The sequence below is a fragment of the Bos indicus genome, chromosome 29, assembly GCF_029378745.1.
Source record: "Bos indicus isolate NIAB-ARS_2022 breed Sahiwal x Tharparkar chromosome 29, NIAB-ARS_B.indTharparkar_mat_pri_1.0, whole genome shotgun sequence".
NCBI lineage: Eukaryota > Metazoa > Chordata > Mammalia > Artiodactyla > Bovidae > Bos > Bos indicus.
In genome coordinates, this window is record NC_091788.1 from 39897100 (window position 1) to 39916918 (window position 19819).

Below are 19819 nucleotides of genomic sequence, written 5' to 3' on the forward strand. Positions count from 1 at the left end.
CTCAAGCTGGAATCAAGACTGCTGGGAGAAATATCAACAACCACAGATATGAAGGTGTTACCACCCTTATGGTAGGAAAGGAAAAGTAACTAAAGAGCCTCTTGATGAGGGTGAAAGAGGAGAGTGAAAAAGCTGGCTTAAAACTCAACATTCAAAAAACTAAGATCATGACATCCAGTCCCATCACTTCATGGCAGATAGATGGGAGGCAAGTGGAAACAGTGGCAGATTTTATTTTCTTGGGCTCCAAAGTCAATATGGACCTTAACTGCAGCCACGAAATTAAAAGACACTTGCTCCCTGGATGGAAGAAAAACTATGACATACCTGGACAGTGTATGAAAAAGCAGAGAATCACTCTGCTGACAGAGGTTTGTAGTATCAAAACTATGGTTTTTCCAGTAGTCATGTACAGATGTGAGATTTGGACCATAAAGAAGGGTAAGTGCCAAAGAATTGATGCTTTCAAATTGCAGTGCTTGAGAAGATTCTTGAGAGTCCCCTTATACAGCAAGGAGATCAAACCAGTCAATCTGAAAGGAAATCAACCTCTGACCCCTGCTGTCCCAGCTTTGGCCTCTACCAAGGGTATCCAGGTGGAAAGAACTGATGCTTCCACTCCAAAAGTGCCTAACCATGGCAGCTCCAACCAAATGTTTTGCAGTTCTTCCCCTGGAGGAAGCTCAGAAAGGCTGAAGACTTTATGTATCCTGGGTACCCCATTACACGAATGTCAACCTCCCCAGCAGCACTGGAGGCCAAGAAAGGGGTGTGCTGGGCCCTGGAGGATGGGGATGGATCAGGCATCCACAGGGGCCGTCATTGCCAAGTGGGACAGGAAAGGACCCAGCAGGCATGTGTGGCAGAGAGCTGGTGACTGGATTGGGGTGGGAAATGGACATAAGGGAACCAGCCCAGTATAAAGGACCTCACCCAGAACACCCTGGAGCATAAATCCACTGACAAAGTTCATCTGAGATGGGACAAATAGAGTCTAGTTTCATTACCCCTTATAATCCCTCAGAATGAGGAGGCTGTGGAGTTTGTGGTGCCATCATAAACTCTTTCATGGACTAAACCATCCACCAGTCACTATCTTTGGGGCTCCCTCTCTCCAGCTCCAGTCATGTGGTTTTTTTAAGAAACTGACAATCATGTTTGCTACAGGAACAGGGTCATGTGACCTTGTAAAGCCAGTCACAGGACCCCATGGCTCTGCCAGGATAGTTGGTCCAGGGCTGGACTTGTGATCTGAGATGGGCCATTCAGAGCACTCCCTTGAACCTTGATAGCTCTAAGCTTCTTCCTTCCTGGTTAGATGTCTTCAGGATATAAAACCCTAGGGCAGGTAGCTTTGGATTCCCTCACTAGGTGTAGAAGCCTTAAGAAAGAAAGCTGTCAGACTAAGACAATCAAAGAAGAGAGAGGGGAAAGAGTGAGGATGAGAGAGAACTGATGACTTCTGATTTCGTGGGTCCAGCCACTGAGATCTTTGAATCTGCTCTAGTTCCTGTGTCCTGGATCCCCAGAATTCTTCCAATGAGTTCTCCCTTTCCTGAAAGCCATTTGGAGTTGGGCTTCTCTCACTTGTGATTCAGAACTGTTCCTAGATTCTCCCCGATCATTATGTACCTCCCAGATACAAACAGAGGCATCCATTTGTTTTAGAACGGTTAAGAGTGAAACCTTTTATTTTTCAGTGAGAATATGACTTTCAGAGCACCAAACACAGTTTACCAGCATCCTGGGCAGGAGTGCCCTAAGTGTGAGCAAGTGTGTGTTAGGACTGGCCTGAATGATTCCTGAACAAGTCCAAGCATTTACACAGCAGGAGCCAGGCCAATCCTGTTATTTCCTCGGTCATAAACTGAGAAATACAGCCTCAGGAAGACGTCACCCAGGATCCATTGGTCTGTGTCGTCCCCATGAAAGGTGCTAAGGCATAAGCTATTAGAAATCTGAGGGAGACAGAAATATACACCAGTTAGCCTGAGCCCTTGTCTGCAACCCTCCTCAATATCCAGACCTGCCACACTTCTTGTTTTTATTTCCTTCTTTTGATAAGTATCAAGTGGTTTCCTTAGAAGCTGGGGAATGTGAGAGTTCATGCAAAAAGTTAAAGGGCCAAGACATATGGTTGCCATGAGGAAGGGTGTGGGGGAGGCGAGGATTGGGAGTTTGGGATTATCAAGTGAAACTAATATATACAGGATGAATAAATAGCATAATCCTACTACATAGCACAGGGAACTATATTCAATATCCAGCAATATACTGTAAGGGAAAAGAGTAAGAAAAAGAATATATATACTTGTTTTTGTGTAACTGAGTCACTGTGCTGTATAGGACAACTTAATGCAACACTGAAGATCAGCTACACTAAAACAAATCTTTTTAAAAAATGAACAAGAGTGGTCATAGTTTCCCTCAGTCTCTGTTTCTTTCAGTCCACTGTTCACTGCTTTCTCTACAGAGAATGCCTTTTCTTTTTCCCACTTTTCCACGACCTATTTTTTGTTTAAAAAAAAAACTGTTAATTTTGTATTGAAGTATAGCTGATTAACAATATTGTGAGTTTTAGGTAGACAGTTAAGGAACTCAGTCATATATATACACACATCCATTCTCCCCCAAACTCTCTTCCCATCCAGACTGCCACATAGCATTGAGCAGAGTTCCCTGTGCTACACAGTAGGTCCTTGTTAGTTATCCATTCTAAATAGATTAATAGCAGTGCCCACAATGCATTCTTTAAGACTGCTCTCAAGCTCTCTAGGCAGCCTTCCTGGACCCACAGTTACCATCCCTGAAGACTTCAGACTGGGTCAATGACTTACCCTGGTTCTGCCATAGTCTGTGGCCCTCATCACTCCTAATCTGTTCCCAGCACACCTTTGCACAGCTACCGGGGTACCATTTGCATGGAATCCAGTATAGATTTGCCTCAACCCAAGCATCTCCTCTTTCCTCCATGAGGCTGCGTTTTAGAATTACTGAAATTCCCTCTCTTCCTCAAAGCCTTCTTTGAGCCCATCAACCTGCTCTGAACTCCCACAGGGAGCTGATAGGAAGCCTCCACCCTATACCGGGGCTTTGCAGTCACTGTGCACCCTTTATTCACCTTAGCATCCAACCTCCCCACAGAGGGGACTAGTATCCCAACTCAGAGAGAGAGCACTGAGGCTTAGCAAGGGGAAGTTGCAGCCAAGTATTAAGGTAATTGTGTTATTTATCACCCCAATCTGGACATTTCTGAGATGGAATGGGAGACTGCTAATCACTACGGTGGGACAGCACACTGCCAACCCCGCTTGTCACATGGTCTATTTGAGGGGTTGCTAGAGCTGACTTTCCGTGTTCGTACACCTGAGGGCTCTGGTTGAACTGAAGCTCTGTGAGGACTGAGGCCCTTAGTGTTCCCCTCTCCTTGTGACTCCCACCATGCCAGCACAGAGTAGTGTCTCAACATTTATTTCTGGATGACGGATGTCCCAGACTGCCCTTTACTCTCAAGTGGTTGGTTTTGTGGGAGGCACTGGCCCAGCCACAGGGGCTCAGCAGCATCTGCAATGGTGTGACCTGGCCTGCAGAGGGACTCCTCCTCCCAGCAGCAACCCAAGAGTTCTTGCCTATGCGCGTGCTAAGTCACTTTAGTCGTGTCTGACTCTGTGCAGCCCTATAGACTGCAGCCTGCCAGTCTCCTCTATCCATGGGATTCTCCAGGCACGTCTACTGGAGTCGATTGCCATGCCCTTCTCTAGGGGATTTCCTAATCCAGGGATCAAACCCGTGTCTCTTACATCTCCTGCATTTGCAGGCAGGTTCTTTACCACTAACTCCATCTGGGAGTCCCAGAACTGAGAAGCAGCTCTCTGGATTGGCCCCTCACCTTTTGGATGTAGGCTTCAGCAGGCACTGAGTAATCGATGCCATTGATGGTGAAGATGACAGGAGGCAGGATACTGATGACAGGACACAAAACCATGTACTGTTGGGGAAAGAGGGAGAGAGGTTGGCCCAGGAGATCCTTGTGTAGGGGAACTGGGAGAGACCTGTGTCATGACCCTTCACCTCGGAACCGTAGGGCATAGCGTGGATGAACTTTTGGATGTTGGTGACTGGTCTTGCTGGGCCATGGATCAGTGATGTCCCGGTATCCACAAGAGCCTCGCAGCCATGTTCACAGCCAATCACTCTCCCATTCATGGAGATGCTGAGAAACAGTGGGACAAAGTGGGCATCAAGATTACTCAGAAGTCTCCCTCACAGCTGCCCTCTCCACGACTGACTCCCAAACAGTCCTTCAGCTCTTGCCCTGACTCTGTTTTTCTTTGCTCTCATCATGTCACCTTCTTTGATATCCTTAAATGCAGTACTTGAGAAGCAGTCCTAAAGTGAGGAATAGGACAGGGAGATCACTTTCTCCCTCACAAATTCACCAAAAGAACATTTGAATGCTGAGCAAATTCCACAAAACAACTTCTGAATGCCAGCAGAGCACATCAGGCACCCAGAAAAGCAGCCCATTGTCTTTGCAAGGAGGTAGGAAACAATATAAAAGACAAAAAGAGACAAAAGAGGTAGGGACAGAGCTCCATCCCAGGAAGGGAGTCTTAAAAACGAGAGAAGTTTCCAAACACCAGGAAACACTCTCACTGCCGAGTCTGTGGCGAGCCTTGGAACCACAGAGGGCAACATAACCGGGAGGAAAAATAAATAATTCAAACCCACAGATTATGTGCCCAATGGTAACTCCCCCAGCGGAGAAGCAGCGCAGGTGTCTGCATCCGCGACTAGCAACCGGGGTCTGGGCGGGGAGGCACAGGCTGCATTGCTTAGAGTAAGGACTGGGCCTCAATGCCCCAAGGGCAATCTGAAGGAACTAACTTGGGGTAGCAAACCAGACTGTGGGATAGCTACCATGCGAAAAGCCCTAACCTAAGACACCACCAGGCTCACTCACAGAACAAAGGACTGACTAGAGCTACACGAAAAGCCCTAAGCTAAGACACAGTTGGTGATGGACAAGAAGGCCTGGCGTGCTGTGGTTCATGGGGTCGCAAAGAGTCGGACATGACTGAGCAACTGATCTGATCTGATCTGAAGACACCATCAGGCCCACTCATAGAACAAAGGACTGAGCAGAACTTTCCAGCTGCAGACCATCCCCCTCCGGTGACAGGCAGCCAGAGCCGGAAGGGGGCAATCGCGGCCCCAGAGAGGCATTATCTACCAAACTGCAAGCAGGCTTTGTTGTTAACTAAGACTTCTTGGGATTCTGGATGGTCAACATCCACCTGAGAAGGTGCACCAGTTTACACCCAGAAAACCAAGAGGCAGGGACGGGGGAGGCGATAAGTCACAGCGACTTGCCAAACACCTGGTCACCTGAGCTGCTCAGACCTGGGAAGGGCACAAAATGCAGGCCCAACCCAGTCTGTGCCACTGAGGACTACCCAAGTACCTAAACCTGAGCGTCTTAGACCTGGAAAGTGCATACAACCCAGGGCCGGCCTCAGACAGTTCCCAGCAGAGCAACCTAGAGCCTAAGCAGTATAGACAGGGAAAGCACACACGCCATGAGCGGGAGCAAACCCAGTGTGGCCGAGTTACTGCAAGCACACGCCAGTGTTATCTGTTGGCAGCGTCCCTCCCTCCCCACAGCACGACTGAACAAGTGAGCCTAAAAACGTGTCCACCACCTCCCCCTTGTGTCAGGGTGGAAATTAGACACTGGAGAGACCAGCAAACATAAGAAGCTAAAACAGAGGGAACCACCTTGAAAGTGACAGGTGCAATAAATTAAAACCCTGTAGTTAGTACCGACTACATAGGAAGGGACCTATAGATCTACAGACATATAAGCAGAACAAGGAACTATCTGAAAATGAACTGGCCCCATACTGCCCACAACAACACCAGAGAAAGTCCTAGATATGTTTTTACTATATTTACTATCATTCTTTATTTTTTTAATTTTTTTTAAATTTTAAGTCCTCTATTACTCCTTTAATTTTCATTTTTATAACCTACTATTACTTTGCAAAAATAAAAAGAGAGAGACCCTATTTTTTTAAAGCAAACTTCACTATATATATTTTATAAATTTTGTGACTTTATTTTTTTTCTTTAATATTGTATTTTTGAAAATCCAACCTCTACTCTATATTTTTAATCTTTGCTTTTTGGTATTTGTTATCAATTTTGTACCTTTAAGAACCCAATCTTCAGTACCCATTTTTACTTGGGAGCAAGATTACTGGCTTGACTGCTCTCTCCCTCTTTGGACTCTCCTTTTTCTCCACCAGGTCACCTCTATCTCCTCCCTCCTCCTTGTCTTCTCTACCCAACTCTGTGAATCTCTTTGTGTGTTCTGGGCTGTGGAAAACACTTAGGGAAATGATTACTGGCTGGATCTGTCTCTCTCCTTTTGATTCCCCCCTTTTTCCTCCTGGCCACTTCTATCTCCTTCCTCCCCCTTCTCTTCTCTGTGTAATTCCATGAACATCTCTGAGGAGTCCAGACTGTGGAGCACACATAAGGAAGTGATTACTGGCTACCTTGCTCTCACTTCTTTTGATTCCACCTCATCTCATTTGGGTCACCTCTAACTCCCTCCTCCCTCTTCTCTTCTCCATGTAACTCTGTGAACCTCTCTGGGTGTCCTTCACTGAGGAGAAACTTTTCATCATTAACCTAGATGTTTTTTCAATGGTGCTGTATAGATGGAGAAGTCTTGAGGCTACTGTAAGAATAAGACTGAAAACCAGAAGCAGGAGGCTTAAGTCCAAATCCTCAGAACACCAGAGAACTGCCTCTAGGGAACATTAATCGATAGGAGCTAATCAAATGCCTCCATACCTACACTGAAACCAAGCACCACCCAAGGGCCAACAAGTTCCAGAGAAAGACATAACATGCAAATTCTCCAGCAACAGAGGAACACAGCCCTGAGCTTCAATATGCAGGCTACCCAAAGTCACTCCAAACCCACTGACATCTCATAACTCATTACTGGACACTTCATTGCACTTCAGAGAGAAGAAATCCAGCTCCACCCACCAGAACACCGACACAAGCTTCCCTAACCACGAAACATTGACAAGCCACCTGTACAACCCCACCCACAGCAAGGAAACTCCACAATAAAGAGAACTCCACAAACGCAAAATACAGAAAGGCCACCCCAAACACAGCAATATAAACAAGATGAAGAGACAGAGGAATATCCAGCAGGTAAAGGAATAGGATAAATGCCCGCCAAACCAAACAAAAGAGGAAGAGATAGGGAATCTACCTGATAAAGAATTCCAAATAATGATAGTGAAAATGATCCAAAATCTTGAAAACAAAATGGAGTTACAGATAAGTAGCCTGGAGACAAGGATTGAGAAGATGCAAGAAAGGTTTAACAAGGACATAGAAGAAATAAAAAAGAGTCAATATATAATGAATAATGCAATAAATGAGATCAAAAACACTGGAGGGAACCAAGAGTAGAATGACAGAGGCAGAAGATAAGATAAGTGAGGTAGAAGATAGAATGGTAGAAATAAATGAAACAAAGTGGGGGGAACAAATTAAAAGAAATGAGGACAATCTCAGAGATGTCTGGGAAAATGTTAAACACACCAACATTTGAATCACAGGAATCCCAAAGAAGATGAAAAGAAAGACCATGAGAAAATACTTGAGAAGATAATAGTTGAAAACTTCCCTAAAATGGGGAAGGAAATAATTACCCAAGTCCAAGAAACCCAGAGAGTCCCAAACAGGATAAACCCAAGGTGAAACACCCCAAGACAGATATTAATCAAATTAACAAAGATCAAACACAAAGAACAAATATTAAAAGCAGCAAGGGAAAAACAAAAAATAACACACAAGGGGATTCCCATAAGGATAACAGCTGATCTTTCAATAGAAACTCTTCAGGCCAGAAGGGAATGGCAGGGGATACTTAAAGTGATGAAAGAAAATAATCTACAGCCCAGATTACTATACCCAGCAAGGATCTCACTCAAATATTAAGGAGAAATCAAAAGCTTTACAGACAAGCAAAAGCTGAGAGAATTCAGCACCACCAAACCAGCTCTCCAACAAATGCTAAAGGATCTTCTCTAGACAGGAAACACAAAAAGGGTGTATAAACTCGAACCCAAAACAATAAAGTAAATGGCAATGGGATAATACTTATCAATAATTACCTTAAACATAACTGGGTTGAATGCCCCAATCAAAAGACAAAGACTGGCTGAATAGATACAAAAACAAGACCCCTATATATGTTGTCTACAAGAGACCCACCTCAAAACAAAGAACACATACAGACTGAAAGTGAAGGGCTGGAAAAAGATATTCCATGAAAATAGAGACCAAAAGAAAGCAGGAGTAGCAATACTCATATCAGATAAAATAGATGTTAAAACAAAGGCTGTGAAAAGAGACAAAGAAGGACACTACATAATGATCAAAGGATCAATCGAAGAAGATATAACAATTATAAATATATATGCACCCAACATAAGAGCACCGCAATATGTAAGACAAATGCTAATAAGTATGAAAGGGGAAATTAACAATAACACAATAATAGTAGGAGACTTTAATACCCCACTCACACCTATGGATAGATCAACTAAACAGAAAATTCACAAGGAAACACAAACTTTAAATGATACAATAGATCAGTTAGACCTAATTGATATCTATAGGACATTTCACCCCAAAACAACTTTATCTTTTTCTCAAGTGCACACAGGACCATCTCCAGGATAGATCACATCCTGGGCCATAAATCTAGCCTTGGTAAATTCAAAAAAAGTGAAATCATCCCAAGCATCTATTCTGAGCACAATGCAGTAAGATTAGATCTCAATTATAGGAGAAAAACTATTAAAAATTCCAACATATGGAGGCTGAACAACACGCTGCTGAATAATGAACAAATCACAGAAGAAATCAAAAAAGAAATCAAAATATGCATAGAAATGAATGAAAATGAAAACACAACAACCCAAAACCTATGGGACACTTTAATAGCAGTACTAAGATGAAGGTTCATAGCAATACAGGCATACCTCAAGAAACAAGAAAACGGTCAAATAAATAACCTAACTCTACACTTAAAGCAACTAAAAAAGGAAGAAGTGAAGAACCCCATGGTTAGTAGAAGGAAAGAAATCTTCAAAATTAGGGCACAAATAAATGCAAAAGAAACAAAAGAGACCATAGCAAAAATCAACAAAGCCAAAAGCTGCCTCTTTGAAAGGATAAATAAAATTGACAAACCATTAGCCAAACTCATCAAGAAACAAAGGGAGAAAAATCAAATCAATAAAATTAGAAATGAAAATGGAGAGATCACAACAGACAACACAGAAATGCAAAGGATTGTAAGAGACTATCAGCAATTATATGCCAATAAAATGGAAAACTTGGAAGAAATGGACAAATCCTTAGAAAAGTACAACTTTCCAAAACTGAACCAGGAAGAAATAGAAAATCTTAACAGACCCATCACAAGCACGGAAATTCAAACTGTAGTCAGAAATCTTCCAGTAAACGAAAGCCCAGGTCCAGACGGCTTCACAGCTGAATTCTACCAAAAATTTAGAGAAGAGCTAACACCTATAATACCCAAACTCTCCCAGAAAATTGCAGAGGAAGGTAAACTTCCAAACTCATTCTATGAGGCCACAATCACCCTAATACCAAAACCTGACAAAGATGCCACAAAACAAGAAAACTACAGGCCAATATCACTGATGAACATAGATGCAAAAATCCCTAACAAAATTCTAGTAATCAGAATCCAACAACACATTAAAAAGATCATACATCATGACCAAGTGGGCTTTATCCCAGGGGTGCAAGTATTCTTCAATATCCTCAAATCAATCAATGTAATACACCACATTAGCAAATTGAAAAATAAAAGCCATATGATTATCTCAATAGATGCAGAGAAAGCCTTTGACAAAATTCAACATCCATTTATGATAAGAAAAAAAGAACCGTCCAGAAAGCAGGAATAGAAGGAACATACTTCAACATAATAAAAGCTATATATGACAAACCCACAGCAAACATTATCCTCAATGGTGAAAAATTGAAAGCATTTCCCCTAAAGTCAGGAACAAGACAAGGGTGCCCACTCTCACCACTACTATTCAACATAGTTTTGGAAGTTTTGGCCACAGCAATCAGAGCAAAAAAAGAAATAAAAGGAATCCAAATTGGAAAAGAAGAAGTAAAACTCACTGTTTGCAGATGATGACATGATCCTCTACATAGAAAACCCTAAAGACTCCAGAAGAAAATTACTAGAGCTAATTAATGAATATAGTAAAGTTGCAGGATATAAAATCAACACACAAAAATCCCTTGCATTCCTATACACTAACAATGAGAAAATAGAAAGAGAAATTAAGGAAACAATTCCATTCACCATTGCAATGAAAAGAATAAAATACTTAGGAATATATCTACCTAAAGAAACTAAATACCTACATATAGAAAACTATAAGACACTGGTGAAAGAAATCAAAGAGGACACTAATAGATGGAGAAATATATCATGTTCATGGATCAGAAGAATCAATATAGTGAAAATGAATATACTACCCAAAGCAATCTATAGATTCAATGCAATCCCTATCAAGCTACCAACAGTATTTTCCACAGAGCTAGAACAAATATTTTCACAATTTGTATGGAAATACAAAAAACCTCGAATAGCCAAAACAATCATAAGAAAGAAGAATAGAACTGGAGGAATCAACCTGCCTGACTTCAGGCTCTACTACAAAGTCACAGTCATCAAGACAGTATGGTACTGGCACAAAGACAGAAATATAAATCAATGGAACAAAATAGAAAGCCCAGAGATAAATCCATGCACATATGGACACCTTATCTTTGACAAAGGAGGCAAGAATATACAATGGAGAAAAGACAATCTCTTTAACAAGTAGTGCTGGAAAAACTGGTCAACCATGAGTAAAAGAATGAAACTAGAACACTTTCTAATACCATACACAAAAATAAACTCAAAATAGGTTAAAGACCTAAACGTACAACCAGAAGCTATAAAACTCCTAAAGGAGAACATAGGCAAAACACTCTCCGACATAAATCACAACAGGATCCTCTATGACCCACCTCCCAGAATATTGGAAATAAAAGCAAAAAGAAAACATATGGGACCTAATTAAAATTGAAAGCTTCTGCACAAAAAGGAAACTATAAGCAAGGTGAAAAAACAGCCTTCAGAATGGGATAAAATAATAACAAATGAAGCAACTGACAAACAACTAATCTCAAAAATATACAAGCAACTCCTTCAGCTCAACTCCAGAAAAATAAATGACCCAATCAAAAAATGGGCCAAAGAACTAAACAGACATTTCTCCAAAGAAGTCATACAGATGGCTAACAAACACATAAAAAGATGCTCAACATCACTCATTATGAGAGAAATGCAAATCAAAACTACAATGAGGTACCATCTCACGCCAGTCAGAATGGCTGCTATCCTAAAGTCTACAAGCAATAAATGCTGAAGACGGTGCACAGAAAAGGGAATCCTCTTACACTGTTGGTGGGAGTGCATACTAGTACAGCCACTATGGAGAACAGTGTGGAGATTTTTTTAAAAACTGGAAATTGAACTGCCATATAACCCAGCAATCCCACTGCTGGGCATACACATCGAGGAAACCAGAATTGAAAAAGACACATGTACCCCAGTGTTCATCGCAGCACAGTTTATCATAGCCAGGACATGGAAGCAACCCAGATGTCCATCAGCAGACTAATGGATAAGAAAGCTTTGGCACATATACACAATGAGTATTACTCAGCCATTAAAAAGAATACATTTGAATCAGTTCTAATGAAGTGGATGAAACTGGAGCCTATTATACAGAGTGAAGTAAGCCAGTAAGAAAAATACCAATACAGTATACTAATGCATATATACGGAATTTAGAAAGACGGTAATGATAACCCTGTATGCGAGACCGCAAAAGAGACACAGCCTTTTGGACTCTGGGAGAGAGTGAGGGTGCGATGATTTGGGAAAATGGCATTGAAACATGTATAATATCATATGTGAAACGAATCGCTAGTCCAGGTTTGATGCATGATACAGGATGCTCAGGGCTGGTGTACTGGGATGACCCAGAGGGATGGTATGGGGAGGGAGGTGGGAAGGGGGCTCAGGATGGGGAACACGTGTACACCCATGGCAGATTCATGTTGATGTATGGCAAAACCAATACAATAATGTAAAGTTAAATAAATAAATTAATTAAATTAAATGTAAAAAAAAAATAAAATAAAATGCAGTACTTGAATAGGTTCTTTCCTACCTCAGGACCATGACACAAGCTGGTCTTCCTTCCTAGAAGACCCCACTCCCCTTTGACTAGCTAATTTCTCCTCATCTTTCAAATTCCAGCTTAACTGTCATGGTTTCAGTGAAGTCTTTCCCCCAGTGTATATCAAACTCCTGTCTTGGTCATTTTCTGTAGACCCTTCCTCATGTCTAGCATTTACCAAAGTAACAATTCACTATGTGTGTGAGTCATTTCATGTACATCTTCTTAGGTGTGAGGGCAAGTTTTATTCTCATTGCCTCGCTAAAGTGCCTGACACACAGTGGATGCACAGTGAGTGAATGAATGAATGTGAAAATAATAAATCAGGAACATCCAAAGAGCTATATCCAGTGTCTCAACGATAACGGGTCAAACACACAGTGAAGATGGAGGTTCCCTGGGGCAGCAGATTCTCATAGTGGGAGACAAGCTGCCCTGGGAGAGGGTGTCTACCATTACTGCTCATTCACCAAGCTCAGACACTGAGGCCCTGGCCAGATGATACCTGATAGCCCACGGAATCTCCAAAGGACAGGGCAACTTTTGTCTGAGGGTATCACAGAGATTCCCATCAATTACTATGCTAGTTATCAGGCCACTCCTGGATCCCACCTTCCTGATTCTATCAATCACAGAGCCTCGTCCACTGTGTGCTCAGGATGGGGGTCAGGGGTGGGTAGCTATGGTTATGTGGAGTGTCTCTTTTTATGAGTTGCTTTCAGGTCTCAAGACTGCAGCCAACCTCTCTACATAGCTGGGTAGCTTCTCCCTAAGGAGACCAGATTGTCCCGTTTGTTCAGGACTTTCTCTGTTTTTAAACTGACATTTATATGTACTGAGAACTTCCTCAGTCCTGGGTTCAGTTCAGTTCAGTCACTCAGTCATGTCCAGTTCTTTGTGACCCCATGAACTGCGGCACGTCAGGCCTCCCTGTCCATCACCAAGTCCCAGAGCCTACCCAAACTCATGTCCATTGAGTCAGTGATACCATCCAACCATCTCATACTCTATCATCCCATTCTCCTCCCTCAATCTTTCCCTGCATCAGGGTCTTTTCAAATGAGTCAGCTCTTTGCATCAGGTGGCCAAAGTATTGCAATTTCAGCTTCAACATTAGTCATTTCATTTTCCATTCATTTTCCAATGAAAACCTAGGACTGATCTCCTGGGTGGACTGGAGAGGATGGACTGGTTGGATCTCCTTGCAGTCCAAGGGACTCTCAAGAGTCTTCTCCAACACTACAGTTCAAAAGCATCAATTCTTCGGCCTTCAGCTTTCTTTATAGTCCAACTCACATCCATACATGACTACTGGGAGAACTATACCCTTGACTAGACGGACCTTTGTTGGCAAAGTAATGTCTTTGCTTTTTAGTATGCTGTCTAGGTTGGTCATAACTCTCCTTAACCTAGACAATTGGTCATCTTATCACAACTCTGTTCAGGCTGAGGAAATTCTCCCTGATCCTCTGTTCACCACACTGTAGGGTCCTCTAACCATGCTCCCCACATCACAGAGCAGTGGGTGCAGCCCTCCCCCAGCTGCACAGACCTCTCTGGACCCTGTGAAGGACCCTAGTCTGAGCCCTGGTCAGAAGGCCTGGGATGATTATGAACCCATGGGTGATTTGTGTATCTATGTGTTTGTGTGTTTGTGTATGTATTTATGTGGCTCTGTGTGTCTGTCTCTCTGTGTGCTTGTGTGTATCTGTCTGCCTAAGTGTGTTTATATGTGTGCCTATATGTGTGTTTATATGTGTCTGTGTGTGCTTATATGTGTGGCTTTATGGGTGGAGCATATCTCTGTGTGTGACCATGTATCTGTGCATGTGTTTGTGTGCTTGCATGTGTCTATGTATAGATGTGGGAGCATCACTTGGGGTGGCATTCAGAGGAAGAGGCTTACCGGTCCACAGTTATTAGCCAGCTTTTGGTTTGGGACACTGGTATCCAGTTGAGCTTTCCCTTGTGGTAGGAGTGGTCCACCCCACCTAACATCAACACACTGCCATTCTCCTTGCGGCTGTCGAGAGAATAAAAGAGGGGGATTCCTTGGAGGACTGTTATGCTGGGCAGTCTGAGGGCTGTGCTTGTCCACCCAACAAGGCCCTAATAGGGTCCCCATTTTACAGATGCAGAAATTGAGGGATTGAGATCCAGACCAAGATTAGTCACTGGCTAGAGTGGCACAGAGCAGGTTAGAAGCTGAGTCACTTGGCCAGGTTCCACCCACCTAGGCTTCTGAAGAGGCCCTGTACCTCCTGCAACCTGAATACCCTCAAAGGACAGTGTGCTGAAGGGCTTGGGCTTCCCCCTTGTCCAGCCTGTAATTTTTTCAGAAAAATCAAGGCCTGAGAGTGCTAAAGGTGTGGCTTCAGGTCACCCAGGGTTGGTTTCATCTGCCTGTGACCTGTGCTGTCCATGGGGCCCCACATTCAGCAGGGCCCCCCACCTCTGTTATCTCTGTCTGGAGATTCCTAAGACTTGTTGGATAAGGTGTCCCACACTTCCATTTTGCACTGTCTCCTGAAAATTATGTAGTTGGTCCCAGTGAAATGTTAGTGAGGAAGGAAAGATTTCCACCATCGCTCACTTTCATTCCATTTCAAATTCGTCAGCAAACTGTGTTACTTTTTCCTCCAACTTTTATCCTGACACCTTCCATTGCTGTCCCACTCCCCTCACCCCCGAGACCAAGCCACTGCCCTTGAGCCCATGAGCTAGGCTGTGTTCCAATAAAACTTCATTTACAAAAGCCAGTAGTGAAGCCAGGTGAAGCCCTGGGGCCATAGTTATCCTGGGCTACACAGTCTTTCAGGATACTTCTGTAACAAGTGTTCTATAATATTCATCCAACTGAAAGCATCTCACAGCTAATTTGGAGAGAGGGCTTGTCCAGCTCAGACTTACGTGCTCAAGTAGAAGGCAAAGATAGGCTCAGAAATGGCACCTTGTTGCTTCAGCTTGTCAAAGATGGGGATGGTTCCTGGGACAGCGAGGCTGGGGTAGGACAAGCCCAGGACACCATCAAAGGGTGCGTTATCAAACCCGAATTGCTGCAGGCTTAGGCCAAACGGCTGGTCAGTGCTGACAAGTTTCCCGATCTGTGGGAGAGAAGAGTGTTCGCACATAAAGGATTGGAAGTAGGACTGGTCTCGGGGGTGCAGATGACATTAGAACCTCAGAGAAGAACTGAGTCCTGGCTGTGCCCTGGGTGGACTTCAGATGGTTAAAACAAGCTGGGACAGAAATTCAGGTTCCATTGGTGTGCGGACGTGAATTTTAATCAACACCAGCCATTTCTGCAAACACCATCTGAGTCAAATTGGCCTCATGCCTTCTGCACAGGTAGGGAAACCAAGAGTCAGGACTGGACCCAATGGTGCCCTCTTGAGGACAAAATGAGTAGAGAGCAGGGTAGTCCTCTCTTTGGCATCACTATGATCTGATGACAGAAATGGACTGAATTTATTGCAATGTATTATGGATTCTGCGTTTGCCAAGGAAGGCAGGAGCCCATTTTACAATGTCACTGGTAGGGTTCTTATGAATATGCCACCTGGGAAATATACATTTAGGGGTGTGTGTGAGAGAGAGAGAGAGAAATAGAGAGACAGGGAAAATCCTCAGGCACTTTGGGGAGGGAGGCCATAGATTTTACTAGACTTTCAGTGGCCCCCTAGAGTGAGAACCCATTTATCAAGTCCCTCCCGTATGTGTGGGCCCCTGCTTTTGCTGCCTGGATATCTGAAGCCCTAGGCTGCCCCCAGGGTTGCCCAATCAGTTTTATTCTCTCTCAAATAACCCCACACCTGCTTGAGTCCTGACAAGCCAGCCCAGCTACCACTTCCCAGATGTGTGACTTTGGCAAGGCCCTTGCTCTCTATACCTCAGTTCCCTCATGTGTATCATGGAACTAATCATAGTAACTTCTGTGTGGGGTTGTTGCAGGATTAAACAAGTTATTACCATGAAAGTACCCAGCACAGTTTGAGAATATAAAAGTGGGTGCTTTTTTCCCTGTCCCTGTTCCCCGCCAAATGAACCTTGAGCTTCTCACGGGCAAAGGAGCTGCAAGTCCACATCCCAAGCCACTCTCTGGGTTAGCCACTCTGGGAGTTTGAGTGTCAGCAGGGGCCCTGTCTCCCCAGGGACAGGATTCTGCAGGTAAGGCGGCTAGTCACAAGGGGAGTTAGGGAAGGACGGGCCCTGCCAGCTGGTCCTGCATCTGTTGTGTAAGCAATGGTCACTCCATAGCCAGTTCTGACCTAACATAGGCCATCTATGGGGACCACGAGGGGGTTGGTTAGTGCAGATCTGATTCAGCTTCTGTTTCCATGTTACCCGAACAGTGTCATAGGCAAGAACTCCGTTCATCATCCCAGATCCGTAGAGGATGTGGAAGGGCCTGCGCGTAAGCCGGAAGGTGGAAGATTTGTGATGGTCGAAGGTAATATGTGTATCTGCAGACATGAGAGATGAGTGTCAGTCAGGTCATAGGGTGGAGGGGATGAGTCAAGATGGGGAAGGTGGTACTCACGACAGGCAGGACTGATGCACTTGATGGAGGGCACCCACAAGTCAGATGAGCCTGTGTCAAAGACAACCCGGAACTCCTTAGGGGGTGTTCCAATGGTGATGTTGCCCACATAGGCCATCTAGAGGGGCCAGGAAGAAGTGGATTAGTGCAGATAGGGCTCCCCTCGCTTCCCAGACTGCTGCCTTCCTCTGGGTGTCACATGTCTCTTGAAATCACTTTCCAACCACCATTCAGCTCACAACCTTTGCTCAGAGTGCCTGCATTTGATATTTTTTCCTGTGCTATGTGGTATGCAGGATTTTAACTCTATGACCAGGCATTGAAGCAGTACCTTCTGTATTCGAAGCCCAGAGTCATAATCACTGAACCCCCAAGGAAGTCCGGTGACCTCATCTGAGAAGCTCTCTAGTCTCCTCTTCAAACCCATCCTGAGCACCTCCTTTTCCAGGAAATCCTCCTTAATCAACCCCAGCCACTCCTTCTAAACTCAGACCATGTTTGATCAACACCACACAATTGGCCCTTTCACTAAACATGTATTTACTCTTTGCACATCTCTCAGGGTAGCTTGGCCATTCTTGAATAAGAGATGAGACCTTTTTCAAGTCAATAATAATTATAGTGTTAGATTCTTATGGCATCATGTGCTATAGGGTTTCAGTAAATTTTTGCTGTTTTGATTCTTGGATCTCTGGAAGCTGAATTCCTCTACCTGGGGATTCACACTTGATTTCCAGTTGGCTTTATTTTTTATTAGAGATGGCTTACCACTTCACCTGTAACTGAGTGGCTCACTTAGTTCAGAAAGAACAATCTCCCTCAAACTAATGCCACATCTTTGGCACAGAAATAGATGTTTACCTGTCACCTGGTCATTGCTGGGCCGTTACCACAGACCAAGAGTTAAGGATGAGAATGTCTTCTCCTCTGGGAATGGGGCCCCTGTTCCCCACTGTTTCTGCCTCCTGCAGGAGCCCCAGATCCAATATCCCACCTGGAACCTCTAGATGAGCCCCACTGCTAGGCCAGAGCACAAGGGGGCGCTGTGGAGCACCAGCCTCCCAACCCACTCACATCCAGAGCATTCCTCAGGGGGTGAGTAGATAATTTGGGGTCACTAGCAGAATCATCGGACATTCTATTGGCTTGTTCCTCCAGGAAACTGTTCAGCAAGTTTTTTTCCCTCAGGATTTCTCGCATTGTCTTCGTTTTAGTTAGAGGCATTCTTTCACCAAGCATGAGGAAAAGGAAACAAAGAAGGAACAGTAGTCAACTGTCAGTGTTATAGTATAACAGTCATACCTGGCATTGTAATAGCACTGTATATTTTCCAAGCATTTTTTTTTTTGACTGCCATCTATTATCAGAATGCTGTGCAAACACAGGGCAAAGACATAGGTTTGAATACAGATTCTGTTGTGTTATCTTGGGTCAGCCAATTGAACATTTGGAGTCTCAGTTTCCCTATCGGAAAAAAGGTGGAAGGGATAACCCCCACCCACCCCCCATATAGAATGCTTTGGCTGTTAAATAACATTTTGGATATAATGTACCTGATATATAGGGAGTCTCAACAAAGACAGCCATTACCGTTGCTGTTGCCACCCCACTATATCTTTCTCATAGAAGGTTAGGGAGGGAGGAAGAAGGGGGATTCTGATTCTCTCTTTACAGGGAAGAAATTTGAAATGCAAGGTGTTTGTGAAGTGACTGTGATCACATGGCTTGTTCGAGGTAAAAACAGTCTAGATGTAGCCTAATCGTTCTCCAGAGTTGAAGCAAAAGAGAGGGGTGAGAGAAGAATCCAGGAGAAGGAGAACAAATTAGAGAAATTAAGAGGCTAGAGAAACAAGAAAGAGTCAAAATTGAAAAGAGAAAAGAAAAGGAAAAAAAAAAAAACAGAGAGATCTACATGAACAGAGACATCAAAGAGATGGAGAAATAAATAGATTAAGAGATAAATGAGAGAGATATAGAGATGCAGACGTGAACACATACACACAGAAGTAGAGAGAGAACAGAGAGGACACCTAGAATAAAATGTAGAAAATGCTACTCAGCAGGACCACACGTACATTTGCATAGGATGAGCAATGAACAATTGCAAGGTGTTCCATTTTCATATAGGTCATGACCGCACGCCCAAAGTTGTACAACCCTGCAGGTCTACCTCAAGACCCTTGGAACCCACATTTCCCATGGCAAAGTACTTGCCAATAAGTGAGAGTTGAACTTTAAGACCATCTTGGAATGATTATATTCCCTTCTAACCTTGACAGGTAGAAGAATATGAGGAAAATAAGGAAAAAAAAAAAAAAAAACAGAAAGGAAGTTGATGCCACTTACAGTCCCTGTACTTACATGACTATGCACTCTGAGAGGGCCACCAGCCCAAGGAGCACAAGCCACTTCATGCTTCTTTCCCGGCTCCAAGTGCTCACAGAAGATCCGGTTCTGGTCTGCAGTGGTGATCAGGCCCTTCCAGTTATATATGTTCAGAACTACCTTAATTGTTCCCTTTAGGCCATTATTAGATTTGATAAAAATAGAAACCTCTCGATAAAATCTTTACCTCAATCAGTGCCCTTGGGGAGTGGACTTTGAAGATTCTCAGAATACAAAGAGTCTACTATAATCTCTTCCTTGAGGCTTGGCTAGAAAACTAAACTGAAGTGCATGCATTATCTGAGAGTGTGGAAAAATTTGCCGACCTAGAGACAAAACACTGCTATTAACGTGATAAAAGTGAACATTAGGGGCCAGGCTAGACATTTGTGATCTCATGTGGTCTTCCTAGCCACTTCGTGAGATATGCATTGATGTCCTCAGTTGGAGAGGAGATTGCAAGAAGGAAAAGCCATCAAAAAGACTTTAGGGGCAGCCCAGGGACATACGA

The 19819-nt window shown here is 43.6% G+C and overlaps 1 protein-coding gene across 1 annotated transcript; it reads right to left on the reverse strand.

Moving 5' to 3' along the window:
* Nucleotides 1–1820: 1820 nt before the first annotated feature.
* Nucleotides 1821–19337, reverse strand: LOC109554099 (pregnancy-associated glycoprotein 2-like). The gene is made up of 9 exons (XM_019954411.2): nucleotides 19285–19337; nucleotides 17998–18148; nucleotides 16924–17041; nucleotides 16728–16846; nucleotides 15294–15487; nucleotides 14290–14406; nucleotides 4072–4213; nucleotides 3890–3988; nucleotides 1821–1958 (listed from the first exon to the last, which is right to left on the reverse strand). The coding sequence occupies exons 1-9, from the start codon at nucleotides 19335–19337 to the stop codon at nucleotides 1821–1823; spliced, it is 1131 nt and encodes a 376-aa protein (XP_019809970.2).
* Nucleotides 19338–19819: the final 482 nt, after the last annotated feature.